Source organism: Molothrus aeneus, chromosome 3 (genome assembly GCF_037042795.1).
Source record: "Molothrus aeneus isolate 106 chromosome 3, BPBGC_Maene_1.0, whole genome shotgun sequence".
Taxonomy (NCBI): Eukaryota; Metazoa; Chordata; class Aves; order Passeriformes; family Icteridae; genus Molothrus; species Molothrus aeneus.
The window spans coordinates 51,782,179-51,797,710 of NC_089648.1; the positions used below are offsets into that span (position 1 = coordinate 51,782,179).

General features: G+C 40.5%; 2 protein-coding genes across 4 annotated transcripts in view; one reads left to right on the forward strand and one right to left on the reverse strand.

Annotated features, from left to right (window-relative positions):
• Nucleotides 1-529: 529 nt before the first annotated feature.
• DYNLT1 (dynein light chain Tctex-type 1) lies at nt 530-5,631 on the forward strand. Its single transcript, XM_066545709.1, has 5 exons — nt 530-633; nt 3,322-3,363; nt 4,512-4,635; nt 4,850-4,927; nt 5,224-5,631. Exons 1-5 carry the CDS (start codon nt 607-609, stop codon nt 5,292-5,294), a joined length of 342 nt encoding a protein of 113 aa, XP_066401806.1. The 5' UTR covers nt 530-606; the 3' UTR covers nt 5,295-5,631.
• Nucleotides 5,632-8,506: 2,875 nt separating this feature from the next.
• The window catches only part of TMEM181 (transmembrane protein 181), a 33,487-nt gene continuing 26,461 nt past the window's right edge, over nt 8,507-15,532 (reverse strand). For 2 of the 3 annotated variants that reach the window (XM_066546911.1, XM_066546913.1), the window contains exons 15-17: nt 14,969-15,058; nt 13,290-13,356; nt 8,507-12,404 (exon numbers count right to left, since the gene is read on the reverse strand). In XM_066546911.1, coding sequence (XP_066403008.1) covers nt 12,326-12,404; nt 13,290-13,356; nt 14,969-15,058 — 236 coding nt within the window. In that variant the 3' untranslated portion in view covers nt 8,507-12,325. The other variant, XM_066546912.1, reaches the window with a different exon arrangement.

Consider the following 15,532-nt stretch of genomic DNA (forward strand, 5'->3'; position numbering starts at 1 on the left):
TGCTTAGAACTCTAAGAATTCAGATATTCTTCTGTGGTGGGCTGACCCTGTCTGGATGTCGGGTGCCCACCAAGGCCACCCTGTCACTTCGCGGGGGCTGGGCGGGGAAACGGAATATAATGGAATATAATGAAAATACAGCGGGAGTTTTTCTACTTTTTAATTTTTTCAGTTTGTGACCTAGGCCGCCTTTTTAAAGCCGTTTCCAGAAACAAAAAGCAGATCCTCCTTCCCTCTTTGGGGAACAGATCAGGAACACTCAGGGAAGGACTTCCCAGGGAAGGACCTCTTGGATGGCTGAACACGAATGCCAAGCTATCGGTACGAAAAGCACTGCCGTGACAAGCGGCCCCGTGCCTCTCTCAGCCACAGGCTTTCGCACGTGTGACAGCACCACAGCCGCCCCGCCGAGCGCCATCTCCCGCCTGCGTCCCGGCCGCTGTCGCTGTGGCGACGGCGCCATCTTGGCGGGCGCCGGGCCGAGCCCAGCGGCGGCGGGCGCTGGCGCGCAGGCGCAGTGCGGGCGGCGGCCGGCGAGGGGCGCAGCGGCGCGGGGGCGGTGCCGGTGCCGGGGTCGGTGGCGGCGTGAGGGGTTCTGCCGGGAAGATGGACGAGTTCCAGGCGGCAGAGGAGGTAACAGGATGGGGAACAGGCGGAGCGCAGCTTCCCCCCTGGCGTCTCCTTTCAGGGCCAGCGGAGGGTCTCAGGTGGTGCCCATCCGCCCCCGATCCCACCCCTCGGCGTCCCCCGCCGCCATCCCTGTCGCCCTCCCCCAGGGTGGAGCCGCGTGTCCGGCACCGGCGGCGGACGGGCCCGGCCTTTGTTCTGCCGCCCCCGGGAGCCGGCCCCTGTCCGGGTGTTCACTGGGCTCTCTTCCACTCTGGCTTCTACCCCTGCTGCTGCAGGTCCTTCGGGAAAAGGCGTGACGGGTGTGGTGGCCTCGGGCTGGCCCCGCAGGAGCAGCCGAGTGCCCTGGTGGGAGGGCGGCCGGTGCTGTTTGGGCCGGGGCAGAACTCGAGCAGGCTGTTTCTGTGCGGAAAGAGGAGTCCAAGCCTCTCGTCTGCGTCCTACAGGCGCACTGGTGGGGCTCACACCCCGTTCACAAGATACGGAGCGGGATAAATCAAGGGTCTCAATCTGTTATCGTGTCAAATGACCCCCTGATGTCCCCCCGCTAAGGAGGAGGAAGCAGCCAGCGCTGCTGCAGAGGGACAGTGTCACTGAGCTGCTGCACTATGAAACAGCCGCGATGTGACACAATAGCGAAGCAGCGAGAGGGGCGAAGGTGTGTCAGGCTTGTCCTGTTCTAAAAGCCTCGTCCTTATGGAAGGGCCTGGCCTGTGTTACAGTCACAGACTGTTTGGGTTTTTTAAAAATATATAATTAACATACTTGAACATAATTCTTACAGCTGTTTACAAAAAGGTCTTCAGAATTATTAAAGGCTATAGTACTGCTCTGCAGTTTGCATGTGTTGCTTGGGAGCACCCTTTTTAAACGAGGTGTTGAAAACATTGTCTGCTTGCTTTGTGCCAGAGAGGTAGGGCAGGGAAACCGCAAAGTAACCGATTCTATCCTCCTTTATTTTTTAATACAAAAAAGTATTTATGTCATCTTATTAAAAGATGACATAAGAAAATATTTTCTTATTAAAAGATGACATAATGATAAAACAGGTAGTGTTGTGTTATTTCATAGTCCAGTTATAGCACATATATCCCAAATCTGGATATCAGAAATTTATGTTCATTTTTGTCATTCCAAGAAAGGAAGATGGTTGAAAAGTAACATCAGCCCTAGATCTGAATTCTCAGATCTCTCTATTTTTTCAGTACAAATTAGATTTCAAAATACCTTTGAGAACTTGGGTAGGATTTAAGTCATTTTACTTTGGTGTGAACCATGTTTGTACTCAGGCATTTCTGAGCAGATTTTATGAAGAAGAAAACTGTATGTGGTTTATCATCTTGCTTGACAGCAGTCTTCATGTCTGCCAGCATAGCATGTCTGCCATGCATATTCTTAAGCTTTGTGGGAGAGAGTTTTTTTTGATAATTGTAGCTCTTACTTGGTTAAATACACTGGTGCACCTTAAAATGTAAGCACCTGTAAAATGCAGTATACCATGAAAATAAATGAGGCATGTTAAAATTAAATGCAAGTCAAGAAGCTGAAAATAAAAAGCAATTTGCCACAGCACATAAAAGCTTTTAAAAATGTTGAATTGTACTTCAAGATAGGCACAGAAAAGGAACTGCCCAGCTTGTCTCCCAGGATGTGCTGTTCCTTCTCTCATGGAGAATTACCAACTTCTCTCATCTTTCTGAATGTCACATGTCATTGAAGCTGGCTAGACTGGTGTAACTGCATCCTGCCTGCACACCTCAATGACACTGTTGTTTATTTCTGTCAGCTGGGGAAGCTGACTGACCTCCCAGTGAAAATCCAGTCAACAGTTGACACCTGGTTCATCTTGACATTCTTACTGGGTCTTTTGAAATCAATCAGTTTGTCCTTAGTGCTCTTCTTTTGTGCTGGTCTGTGAGGTGAGGCTGTGAGACGCCAGCAGTGACAGGGTGGGCTGTGAGCATGGGGTCCCCCCAGTCACTGCTCCCTGGCCCTGTGAGTGGCTGCTTGTTCTACCCCCTGACGTGGGAGGCCACAGGAGCAGAGGGCATAAAACAAGAAAACATAAACCACACCTGTAAATGGGTGGTAGTTTGAAGATCAGTAAAATGCTGGGGCCTTCACTGTCTGATTCCATGTGCTTAATCTCTGCTCCCTGAAGGCTGAAGGTGCAGTGAGCTACATTTCCCCTTTGGTTTCCAAGGGGCAGCTTTCCTATCCTAGGCTGAGACTGTCAGGACAGTTTTCCTTCAGCTCTGAACTGATATTTGTCTACATCAGTGCCCTGGAGATATCAGTTCCATTTAACTGGCAGCTGAGGTTACCTCTGTGAGCCCACTGTGATGTGAGGACATTAGTGCTTGTTGGGAAAGGGGAATAGATGTGAACACAGGTGCCATACTTGTTATTTTCAAATGCTTCCAAGTTAAAATTTGAAAGCTTTCTTTACTCAAAAGGCCAGCCAATATTAGTTCATCTCTTACTTTTCATTACTTTTCTAAGAAGGTGAACTTGACTGGGCTGAAAGAGCTAGAGTACATATATATGCAAATAAAGGCAGACTTGGTATCTTTTGACTTGCCAGAAGTCTGACAAGGATAAATTAAATTTCTAGTGCATGTTCTTAACAAAGCTCAAACATCATAAACAGAAGAATGTGTCCCCTCATTATTTAAAATTCTTTTGATTTTGTAGGCTTCCTTTCTTGTTGATGAAGTCAGCAGCATCATTAAAGAGGTAATTTAAACTTTTTTGGTGTGGAAATTTGATATGTTGTATGATGTGTACTAAAAGGCATTTAGTAAAATGTGATAACTGATCTGTAATAGATTCCTAGATAGGTTGCTGTCCAAGTACAGGTAACTGTAGATTTAACCAGTGTATGGACTTCAGTGGAAATTGTACCAAGCTTTAGCTGTGATATATATTGCAAGTCCAAGTAATTTCATACACTCCTCTCTGGTTGCAGTGCATCCCTATTAGAATTTCTCGGGGGATGTTTTATGTTAAACACTGTAGAAACAGATGTTTTGTTTTAGTAAAATACAGGAGTTTTTGTAGACTGTCTGCATATGCGTGTTACTGTGTTCTTTTAAGATGCTTTTCTCCAAAGTCAATTCTTGTTTGTTTGGAATGATTGAACATTCTTGTTGCTAAGAAACATGAATTTTCTGTCTAGAAAATTTCTAGCAGGATTTGAAATTCCTCTTGGAGACTAGTGCAGTCTTTTTGTTGTTGCGAAATAACTATTTTGGTCAAACTCTGTAAATTGAATACGCGTGCTTTAGTACATACTCCTGTCTCTTCTGAATTCAGTTTTATGGTTATTTTTAAAATAATTTCTGTGATGAAAAAATGTGCCAATGAAAAACATGTAGGTATAGTGTACTTTTATGTATAGCTTAAAAGGGAAACTATCCTCATAAGTAAAATGGATTGTTTGGCTGGAGGCTTATGCTCTGTTAGTAATCAGCAGTTACATGGGTCTTCTGTTTTAGTCTGGGGGTTTGTTTCCCAAAAATGATTCTGCTCTAAAACTGGAATTTAATTTCCATAGAAGAATATGTGTGAATGAACTGTGCCTTTTTAAATTCTCTTCAGGACTGTTTAAATGTAGGGCTCTTTTCATAACTATGGCTGTGGGACTTTACAAATAATCTTAAATATCACAAAATGAACAGAGGGTGAGATCTATGATGATTTCTCCTATGCCTGGCTCAGAATCTGACCTGCATGTTTATAATAATTGAAAACAATTCCAACAGCCAGTGTGGACCAGCAGTATTTGGGATTTTTCTGTGGGTATGGGGTCCATGTTGGGAAGGGTTAATGTGCACCTTGCAGTTGACAGCGGTGCAGCTCCTTCACCTGCTTGTCCCCCGCAGGCCATAGAGGGTGCTATCGGTGGCAACGCCTACCAGCACAGCAAAGTGAACCAGTGGACAACGAGCGTGGTGGAACAAACCCTCAGCCAGCTCACAAAGCTGGGGAAGCCCTTCAAGTACATCGGTGAGCTCAGCTTCCCCTTTTCTCTGAAAGCTGGCACAGTCACGTGCACCAGTAGGCAGGGGGTGGGGGAAGATCTTAGGAAGAGCCTTGTCTGTAAACTGCTCACAAGCATGCATGTTTGCTTGTGTATGTGTGTGCTAAGCTGAGCAAAAACGGAGCTAAATGTAATTAATGGGTGTGAGAAATTAATCAAAGCTTCTCTACTGACTAACAGTGACCTGTGTGATTATGCAAAAGAATGGTGCTGGGCTACATACAGCAAGCTCTTGCTTCTGGGACAACTCCAGTGATGGTAAGGAAAACAACTCTTGGATTTTCCAACTAGCAGCTTAATGCCAGTCTCTTTAAGACAAAGCAGCATACTTCCCCCCCACCCCAAGTCTGTAGTTTTGGAGTAATAGCATACTGTTAGGTATTTTTTCCATTTGGCTGTGATGCTAACTGGGCTGTAGATGTAATGCTTGGCTGCTGTGAAAGTTTTGTTATTAAGATTCTTAAAGGAAACAAGTATAAAAATGCATATAGGGGCATGCATGTAATCACTTTAACTTCCTTCTATTTCTGAAACCCTTATTTTTGTATTTGCAGGAACCTGCACTGTGAGATGGGAGAATAAGACCATGTACTGTATTGTCAGTGCCTTCGGACTTGCATTATAATTGCCTTGTTCATTCTTCTCTTTTCTATTCCAGCACTTGATTCCATCTCCACTCAAACTGTGAATACCTGAACTTGTTTTTAATGCATTTTTAGTAACTTTTCTTCAAAGGTAGAAATTTGAAAACATGCTGTTACCTGTTTTATGTTTGTACCTAGTACCATACCAGTGTTTTCTATACTTTTTTATCACTTAAAAACTTCTCTTCAAGGTGCTAATACTGAAATCTGCTGCAGTATAAACACTTTCTCTAGATTCTTTTCTTAGACCAATATAAATGAGACACTGACTTTCACACTTTGTATTTTTGGTTAGCATTAAATTATTGAAATTCATAACCATTGGTGTGATTAATTTAAACTTAAATCTTTTGTCATTGGGGGGGAAGTTTCAGTTTTTTCAATTCTCTTCAAGATAGTCAAGGTAAATACCACAGTGCAAAGCACTTTCATAATTTTGCCAAAGTTACTACAAAGTTGCAAGAAAATTAGATTATGTTTATCAAAAAATAATTTGGCTTTTTTGGGACCTGTTTAATCTTTTTGTATGGTATTTAGAGCATGGAACAATAACTACCTTCATTGAACAAAGACAGGTAAGAAATTTTTCACATTCTGGAATGCTCAGCAAGCTATATCTGGGTAATCATTCACTTCTGCAGTCAGTTACGTGAGTTAAGTAGGTCTTGAACTGACTTGCTACAGGCCATGTTAATTTTGCTGATAGTGAGAGTGATGAGTTCTGGTAGCTGATGAAATGTGATCCTTTCTGAAAGGGGAAAAAGCTGCCTTGAGGCGATGTGACTAAATAACAGTGAGTAAGTCTCCTGCCTTCTCGAGTAAAGTTGCAGAAGAATAACAAGTAAATACGTGTTCAGCATAGGCTTGGGTAATGTTTTGTCAGCTCATTAAAGAAATAGGAGCATACTATGAACGTCAGAAAACCTGTACCAACAGCTGTGCTGCTTCTGCAAGCAGTAGCTCACTGCTAATGAAGCTGAAAGAGTTACAGAGCCATGTGGGAGAGCATCCCTGGGCTGGAGTCAGTTTGAGCAATCTGTGATTTGCTTCTTTGTAGGAAGCCCTGTCTAATGTGTTCAGAATCTGGCTCTCAGCTAGAGCTGTTTAAGAGAGAGATGATTGCTAATACAACAGTGATTCCACAATCTGGAGAGATTTAATACTAAAAATTCCAAGTGGCAGGAGAGGATTTGTTTGCCATAGTGTTATGTGCTCTGTGCTAACTCTGCTCAGTGTAGTCAGACTGTGGAAAGCCCTGTGCTAGGCAAGGTTTTGACCCTCTTCTTCCCAATCCATATCTGCTGTCAGAAGAGCAAAACAGGTGTACATATCAGCAGCTTTGGGCTTGGTGCATTTGAGACTTCTAATAGAGCTGTAAGGCTTCCATATTTCTGCTGACAGCTCTGTAAATGCATCTCCTTCATGACAAGCCACTTCATTCTTTTCATATATGTCCTAGTGAGTGGTACAGGCTATACACACCTGTGTTTGTATATACCTTAGCCTGAGGAGCACATCGCTTACATTGCTGTAAGAGAGCTTTAGTACAGATCCAGGCTTCAGTCAGAAATGATACAACACCTGTAAAAAGAAAATATTAAAAGCAGATTGAATAACATGCCTAAAACAGTTTCTCTCAAGGTCAGAGAGAAACTTGTCATGAAAAGAATAAATCTTGCTCTCTTGAGTTGCTAAGGAAGGTTTTAATCTGGATGCTTAGATACTTTTTCTCTTTTCCATCATGCCAGAATGATGCTGGCAGTGTAGTACCTACTGAACTATTTCTTTACTCTTAAAAGAAACAGTTTTGTGCACTTTGAGTATTTGCTTCTTGGTCAAGCCATCCAGATATTCCATGTTCTTTGTTCGTGTTAAGAATAGCAAATCCCTTGATCTTTTTGTGTTTTTTGGTTCATACATATGCTGAGCTGCAAAAAAACCTCAACAAATGTTTGAGATGCTTGTCAGTGTAAAGGCTGCATGGGAGGAGAAACCCCTGTTGCATTAAAACAGGAGTTGCATTACAGAAAGGCAGATACAGTTTTATAGATGGTTTAAAATGTGAGCTATAACCAGTACTTCCAGTGTAAGTTCTAGGACTACAGAAAGGGGTTTAGAGCCTGTGGATTTTTGGGTGTTGGTCTCCCCCTCCCATGATTCAAACTGTGCTCTTCTTTAAAATTGCATGTTTTGGTGTTCTACAGTAACTGATTTTTAAATTTTCATTTCCTTAGTTTTAAGCACTTTTCCAGCCAAAGTAAAGCACTTGGGTGATGAGCTGGCAGAGTCCTCGCTCTAGGTAATTAATTTGCCTTAAAAAAAATAAACCCAAACTGTGGATGGAGCAGTCAAGGTAATTATACAGTCAGTCTCTGCTGTCACTTGCTTATTGCCGTGGCTCTTCATATGATTACAGCTACAGAAATGGGGGGCATGGCAGCACCAGTCTGCAGGGGAGGACGAGGAGGAAGGGGGAAGCCTTTTACTGTTGCTGCCACAGAGGAGTCTGACCTGTGTTAACTAAAACCTAAGGAAATGGCTCCAGGATTAACTGCTGCTGCTAAAAGAGCACCACTGTATCTGATACTACAGCCAGGCGTAAGCTGCGTATCCATTTACACAGGGAAGTTTGTGGCCATTTTGTTCAGCACAGATTTCAATCTCACCTGGAGTTGGTATAAGAAATGGCATCACCCCAAACAGCATGTGATGTGCTGATCGCTTTTGCAGTCTACCAGCTATGAGCAGACTTTTGGGAGGTAGAGTTGTAAGAAGTTGATGAACGACATCAGCATCTTCACTCTCTCTAAACCTGTTTTTTATTACTGCTATTAACATTCACCAAGAGAATTCTCACTGCCAGCATGGCCACAGCAGGCTTTGCAAAGCTACTGTGAAGCCATTTGAAAATGCTAGGTCCCTTACGTAACCTGGCTGGCGTATTTAAAAAACTTAGCAACCTGTCCTTCCACCTTCAAGCCTGGGCAAGGTAATAAACTGCCCCCCCACCCCAAAACAATCCAAAACATCTGCGATGACACAGTTTAAGGATCCCAGCCTTAAGCAATTAACCAAGTTTAATATGCATATGCATAAAATTGTATGTAAACTGAAAATATGTGTAAGTCATGAAAACAGTTTATGAGAAGGAAACTAAAATTCAGTACAAGGAAAATAAACCTAGGATACAATATAAAGATATAAAACTTTATTATGAACATATTTAACAATGATTATGCACATAAAGTCTTCCAAGAAACTTCCTTGAAGTAAAATATTCAGTTTTCCTTCATATTCCACATTAGCATGAAGTTTTACAACATAAATGCATAATTTGCTGTTATTAGCACAACTTACAGATACACAGAATATTTAAAAGGTCCTCATGCACACTTTCTCAAAGCAGCATTTAATTACAGCTTCTCATTAAACAGAGCATTTATCTTACACATTTTTATACCATTTTGGTATACAATTTTTCCGTATTTTCATTTTACATATTTACAAACTCCTAAAAAATGTTTTACAGTAATGCAAAAGTTATTACTGGCATAAGCAAAAGGAAATGGGTGGGGAAATCAAGTGACTATGGATGAAATGTTGTCATTTGGCTCAGAGAAAGACTACAGATCGAAGTCTTTCCTAGCTGGAACTGTTCTCCCCAGTACTGGTACCACAGATCCAATGCACAAGCTGTTTCTCACTGGTGTTAAGCCTTAGGCTGCCTCTTGGCCAGTCCTAGGAAAGTTTCCACCAATTTCAACACCGACTGTATTTGTACAGCAAATACTACAGAAAGTAGTTGGTATGACTGGCTTGCACTCAATTATTGATTTCTTAGAAGTCCCTTGTAATCACTGTGTACGTACGTGGAAGTCTTGCAGTAATTAATGGATGATGTCTCCCTTAGAGCCAGGATCACTGTGTGCGGTGGGGCCTTCCTGTGTACATTTCTTGTTTTGTACAGCTGCAGTAGTGATGCAAATAACTACTTTAGCAGTAATAAAAGGAAAGCCAGGCTAGCTTCTTAAAAAGATTTCTTCTGTTTGACCCTTAGATTTCAATACTTTACTCAGAGGTGAATTTATGCCACCTACTCCCAAGCTGTTTACAACCTGTATTGGAATATTCTTCAAATACTGTCTGCTCTCCAGTCATGGAAATAAGAGGAGTCTTGCTAGCAAAACCAGTTTCTCATCTGCTTCACTGCTTTTGGCATCTTACTGTATATTGAATTTGATGCAACAGTGATTCAACCAAGCTACCATAACACTGTAGCACTTCCAAAATAGAAAGCTATTTTGCATGGCAAACATTGCTTAAATATAATCTCTAAAAATGACCACAGAAATTATTTTCTCACTATTTTCAAAGTGAGATACTTCAAGTACACATTTCCCATTCTAAGCTTTTCTATTTCCACTTTGAATGTAGTGATGTAGTGAAGTGAAACAAAACCGCAAGAGAATTTGGTTGAAAACCGCTTAGAAAAAATAATCTCCAAGTTAGATTAAAATATGTTTTTAGTTAATGAAATCTCAAGGCATGACACTATTTGAGTTAACTGTAACAACCAGTTCAGACTTTGATAAGAAACAGTGGTGTACTTTGCACATTGGTCAAATTTTATCTTTCATAACAATTTCGGAGAGAATTAAACAATAGCAGAGGAAAAATATCTGAGTATATAATAATCATGTAAATATCAGTTTTTGAAAACCTACTTCCTGTACCCACTGTTACTCCAACGGAACTTGAAAGGATTTGGCTTATGTAAACAATGCCAAATTGGTTGCCAAGTCTAATTCTGCACATTCAAATAGGGAGAGTTATCTCAGAAATAGTAAAAATGAGAATGGACTCTACAATTTTAAGATACAAAGCATCTCCCATACCCTTTCAAAATAGTCTAAAAAGAAGTGCTGAAGGTACATTTTACCTTCTGTAAAGAAAACCACCACTTACTTGAATTACTTCTTTAGTGTTTTCCTATATGTTCTTCTAAAGTAATACCGACTAAGAAGGTAAAGGGAAAAACCTGCCCTTCCTCCCCAGCAATATCCTTGCTTTAGCCATACAAGAGTGCTTTGGCTTCTAACAAAGAAATGATCCCTGGCAAAAAAAGGTTTTCATTTCGGGTACTCTCCAAAAATTTCACATCTCCATATAATTTTAGAAAGTTTTCCTTCTCTCTCCCAGACGCACACAAAATCTCATGACACATCTTTAGCAGAGCACTGATTAAATCTGAACTATTCTATGACAACAAGGGCACAACCACATGAAGCTGGAGTTCCTTTGGTCCTCTCTGAGTGAGTTGCTGCCTTGTGCAGCCTCCCCTTCATGATCCTGAACAGCCACCAGAAGGTCACTGCAATGGGCACGGTCTTAGAGCAGTTGTTGCATTAAAGCAGAACAAATCTCCTTTTTCCCCAGTGTGACTCAGCAAGTCTAGCAGGACTTCATTGCACTACTCTGCTTAAACTGCTTTAATGATGAGCACAATTCCCTAGTGCAACCCAGCACCATCATGTAGTAGATTAACAGTGCTTTTGGGAATCTTTTAAAGCAGCAGGGCAGAGAAATTATACAAGAGTAAATCTCTGTTGTAAGTACGTGAAAAAAGCAGATACTTTTAGAAACATCAAGTATCTGAAAACAAAAGTAGTTACAAACAAACATCTTAAATAAAGACCTCAACAATGGTGTAGGAGAAAACCAACTTCTAAATAGAGAAGCAGCAGCAAGGAATACTTAATTCCCATATAACTTTGTTCCAGCACAGACTGGAATACAGATAATCACAACATGTGCTAGTAAAAGTTCCCATCATACAGGTGGCGATTGGTATGACAAAGAAGCTGAACTGTACACAGAACATGCTCACAAGCTGACTCTCAGGCACGTTCAATACATGAGCAACCACAACTGTTCATAGCATGTAGAGTAACTATCTAGAAATACAACTTAAAGGAAAATTGATGTAGGAAAAAAATCTCTAAAAATGAAATGTTTGCAAATTTGAAACTGTAATTCCTTAGAATACTTTCATACTTTTATTCTCTGCAAGTAACCATCTCCTTCAGCATACAGGAAGACCAATAAAAACACAGTACTGGCTTCCTTCTGAGATTTGTTGTGGCTGAAATAATTCCATTTGAAAGAGCTGTTTTAAAAAACCAACACAGACACTTCTGCTGTGGCAGTAAAGCATGTCATGAAACACATAATTATACAAATAATTTTGCACCACTGAGATTATTTTGGCTCAGCTCACTACAACTTGCCTATTTGCCCATATCTTGCACTTATAAATCTGGTAAACTTACTGAAATGTATTTTAAAAATGGCCTTATGTCTATATCACTTACTTGAAGGAAGAATAGAAAGCTTGTGTCTTCTTGCACTGATTAAAAAAAAACAAAACAAAAGACTTGATTCACTGCCTCCAGCTCAAAAGGCTAAGGTAGAAAATTGAAAGGGAAATGAGGCACTTCATACCATGGTGAACAGTACAACAAAACAGCTAATGCAAAATGCAACAGATTAATGGCGGTATGCTGTACATCATCCTAAAAAGAAACAACAACAACAACAACAACAAAAACCCAACAAAAAAAATCAAAAAAACCCAAAAACCAAAAAAAAACAACAACAACAAAAAAAACCCCAACCCAAAACTGAGCAGCAAGGAAGCAATTTGAAACTCAGTATACAATCTGCGAGACTTTAAAACGGAAATAGATGAAGATTTTAGTTCACAGACATCTTGCTATTAGGCATTTTATAAGACATGTAAAAATTTTGGTTTCTTCAGTTTTCACCACAACCATTTCCATCATTTGTTTTCTCAGTTTTATCCTTGTAAACAGAAACAGAAGCAGGATGTCCCTGGGAACTGGGGTTCAGATGACAGCAGACTGTAGGAACCCAAAGAAGTTGCCCACCTAGGAAAACTTCAGAAGTGGCTGTACTCCAGATGCACAAGTCTGTCTGCATTGAAACCAGTCAATCAATCACTGTCAGACTCTTCTTTATACTTGGCTCTAATAGCTTGGCCATTCTGAAGAGGCATCTCTTCATAGTCACTCCTGTGAAACAGACACGTGTTGTGACTTCTCAACATGGTGTTCAGATTGGAAGTTGAAAATAAAGAGGAAAGTTCTAAACTACATTGAGGCATCAAATTGTTACTTGGGTAAGAAGCTGGTATCTGTTTTTCTTCCTTGTGGGAGCTGTGAACAGCACAGGATTTTCCTCCAGAGGATGATGCATAATAAAAGTTATTCCAGTGAAAGCCATTTTTCACACAGAATAGCAAGAAGCAAGCTGGCACTACCACTACTTATCTAACTAACCAAAGGCAAGCTATCCCAGCATGAACTTGTTCAGGTTACTGCAGTGTTGGTCCCATCCTCACTTCAGCATCTTTGGTAAGAGGTGAAAACATCTCGGGTGTATTTCAGTGTCCAGCACAAAGACACCTGATTGGGATGGGTCTCAAGTGCTACTGTAATTCTTGTATCACATAAAATCATCCAACTCAAGGAAGTTTTGCTAGACTTGATTATTCTTCATTCAGTAAGGGCTGGAGACCCAAAATGGGCCACTCTCCTTGCCTGAAGCATTTACATGAGATGGCTCTTTGCTAATTCCATCTGACTCCTGCAGTCCTTCCCAGTGTAAAAAGGAAGCCCCTTCCCTTCACAGCTCTTACTGCCTTCACTTCATGAGTTACCAGCATCATAATACCTTCTTACCTGTTTGCTTCAGTGCCATGGCAATCCCTTTTAAAAACCAAAACAAAGAAAAAAAACCATGCATTCTCATTGTATTTCTGTTTCAGAAAAGGCTATACTTCTATTCTTTAGGCAGAAAACTTTCATTAACAAACCCGTGACTTAATTAATATGTAAAAGAATATTACAAAAATAACACACCAGAAGTAACCCTCCATAGGTATTTTTTAATCTTACCCATAAATCACATCGTCATCTGAATCATTCAGCATAGAAAAAGCAGGATTGTCTTTCAACTGTGATTCTGAAAAACACAAATAAGGGTTAATTTAGTGTGTTAAATACATGTGACTGTAGTGCTAACTCAATATTGTAGCAACAGGCACAACAACTTCCAAGGCAGTCACAACCACAGTTCAAAAAACTATATCTAAACAGGAATTCTCTCCTTTAAATTCACTACCCTTCAGTCACATAATTATAGTGTTCTTAAGAGTTAAACAGACAACATAATTATCTAATTTTTAGATAAATATTCTCCATGTTGTCTGAGTTAATTTCCTCCCCTGTGCAATTTCCTGTGTCATATTTTGACCTCCACATAAATTGATTATTCTTAATCAAAATTTCATATGTATTTAAAAAGCACAGACTTCTTGATTAATTTCTAAGCTAAAAATATAGTAGACCAGAGTTGGAATCCCTTGACTGCAGTGATTATCCAGTGATTATCGAGTTATTCTCTATCCTTGAAAGAGATGAAGGAACAACTTGTACCTTTATGGTGAGATGAAAAGAAACACATACTTTCCAATTGCTATTTATGACAAGTCCCTCTAGCTTGTTTTAAGGGCTTAATTTCTTGCATAATCTGTGCTGCTTAGCTGCAGTTAATAGTTATATGCAAGTAAAATTCAATCTAGCAATTTGCCATAGCAACTTTTTCCTGGCAGCATTTTACCTTCTGCTGTCTACAAACTAATACTCCTGCAACCCAGCAGAAGGCTTCCAGCTTTATCTGCATCCAGCCAGTTCTTTTTCCATTCTGGATGAGAAAATAGCATTTTTCTGGAACAGTTTTGTCCATCTCAAGTCTAAATTAGAGAAAGGACAAGCTGCACTATTTAGTGCCTTCTCCCTGCAAGCTCTCAGCATACATGACACGATTGGACAGGTTGCTAGATAATCTCATCTAGGCCTTTCCCATTAAAGGTTGGGCCACATCATCTTTCCAGGTCTCTGTCAACCTGGGCTCTTCTATGGTTCTGTACCTTGAACAGAATGCTTAAAGCAGAGAATATACTCAGTAAAAATATTTATTTTAATGATCTTTATCTTTTAGTGAGGGAAACGCTTTATAATCATCATGTAAGTCAGACAGTGTCCTTTATGTCACAATGCAAAACCAGAATTGCCACTGACTCAGTGCTTTGTCCCTGCTTACATGGGCCCTGTGCAGCCCTCCCCATAGAAAGTTCTCCAAAATTTCTCCCATATTAGAGATCACTTTCACTCCTATTTTCCCAACAGCACTTGGATTTCAGAGTCCAGTTTGCCAGCATGCCGATGTATTAATTTTTGTTAGAACAAAGTACAAATGAAGTGATGTTGTTCCTTAAGGGCTGTGTGTGAGTCACCTCAAAAGTTGGTGCATCACATGCAAACATCATAGTGACTGTAAACTTGATCTAAGTGCACAAGAATTCAAGCTCAGCTAATCAGTTGATTACATTTTATGTGTTCCTTCATATTTCCAATACTAATTTGCTCAGGAGCAGTGACTGCAGCTTCTGCTTATGTTACCTCAAAGCAAACCAGAACAGTAATGAGACAACCAGAATCCAAAGGCATTGCACAGCATCTGCTAATATGGCAGCTCTTGTCATGCATGTTGCCAGACAATGGCTCACACTTACCATACAGTGCATTCTTCGAGGGGGAATACACGAAGGCTAATGTGTAGAGATAAAAGTTCAATAACCCATAAAATGATAAGAATTCTGCTGGTACTAAGTGTTAAGGATATTGCTCAATATAGTTCCACACATATTAACTTTGGAAACAAGACCCAACCCATACACAGGCTGTTTCAATGGAAAGAATGTTTACCTTAAGTTTGTGAGCATGAGTGGCTAAACAAAACTGCATGTTTTAAATTCAGTGACAACTAATGTACTCAACCTATTTCAAGGTAAAGCTCCCACTGGAAACAAAGCTTTAACACAAGTAACATTTGCTGAGGCACAGTCTGCTCTTGAGCAGTGGAGTGTATGGTCAATCAAATAGCTCTGCCTTGAATGCTGAAAGAAAGCAGAGTAAGTTGGGTGTTCAGGTGGGTTTGGTTTTGTTTATTTTTTAAAAAGTTCTTCCTTGGCACAGAGATGAAGAAGGAAGGAGAAAGGACTATATGTGGATAGAACTCTGAAGATGGTTTCTTGCCATTGTTTTAGGTCAATACTAAAGGTTTTACACATTGTTTT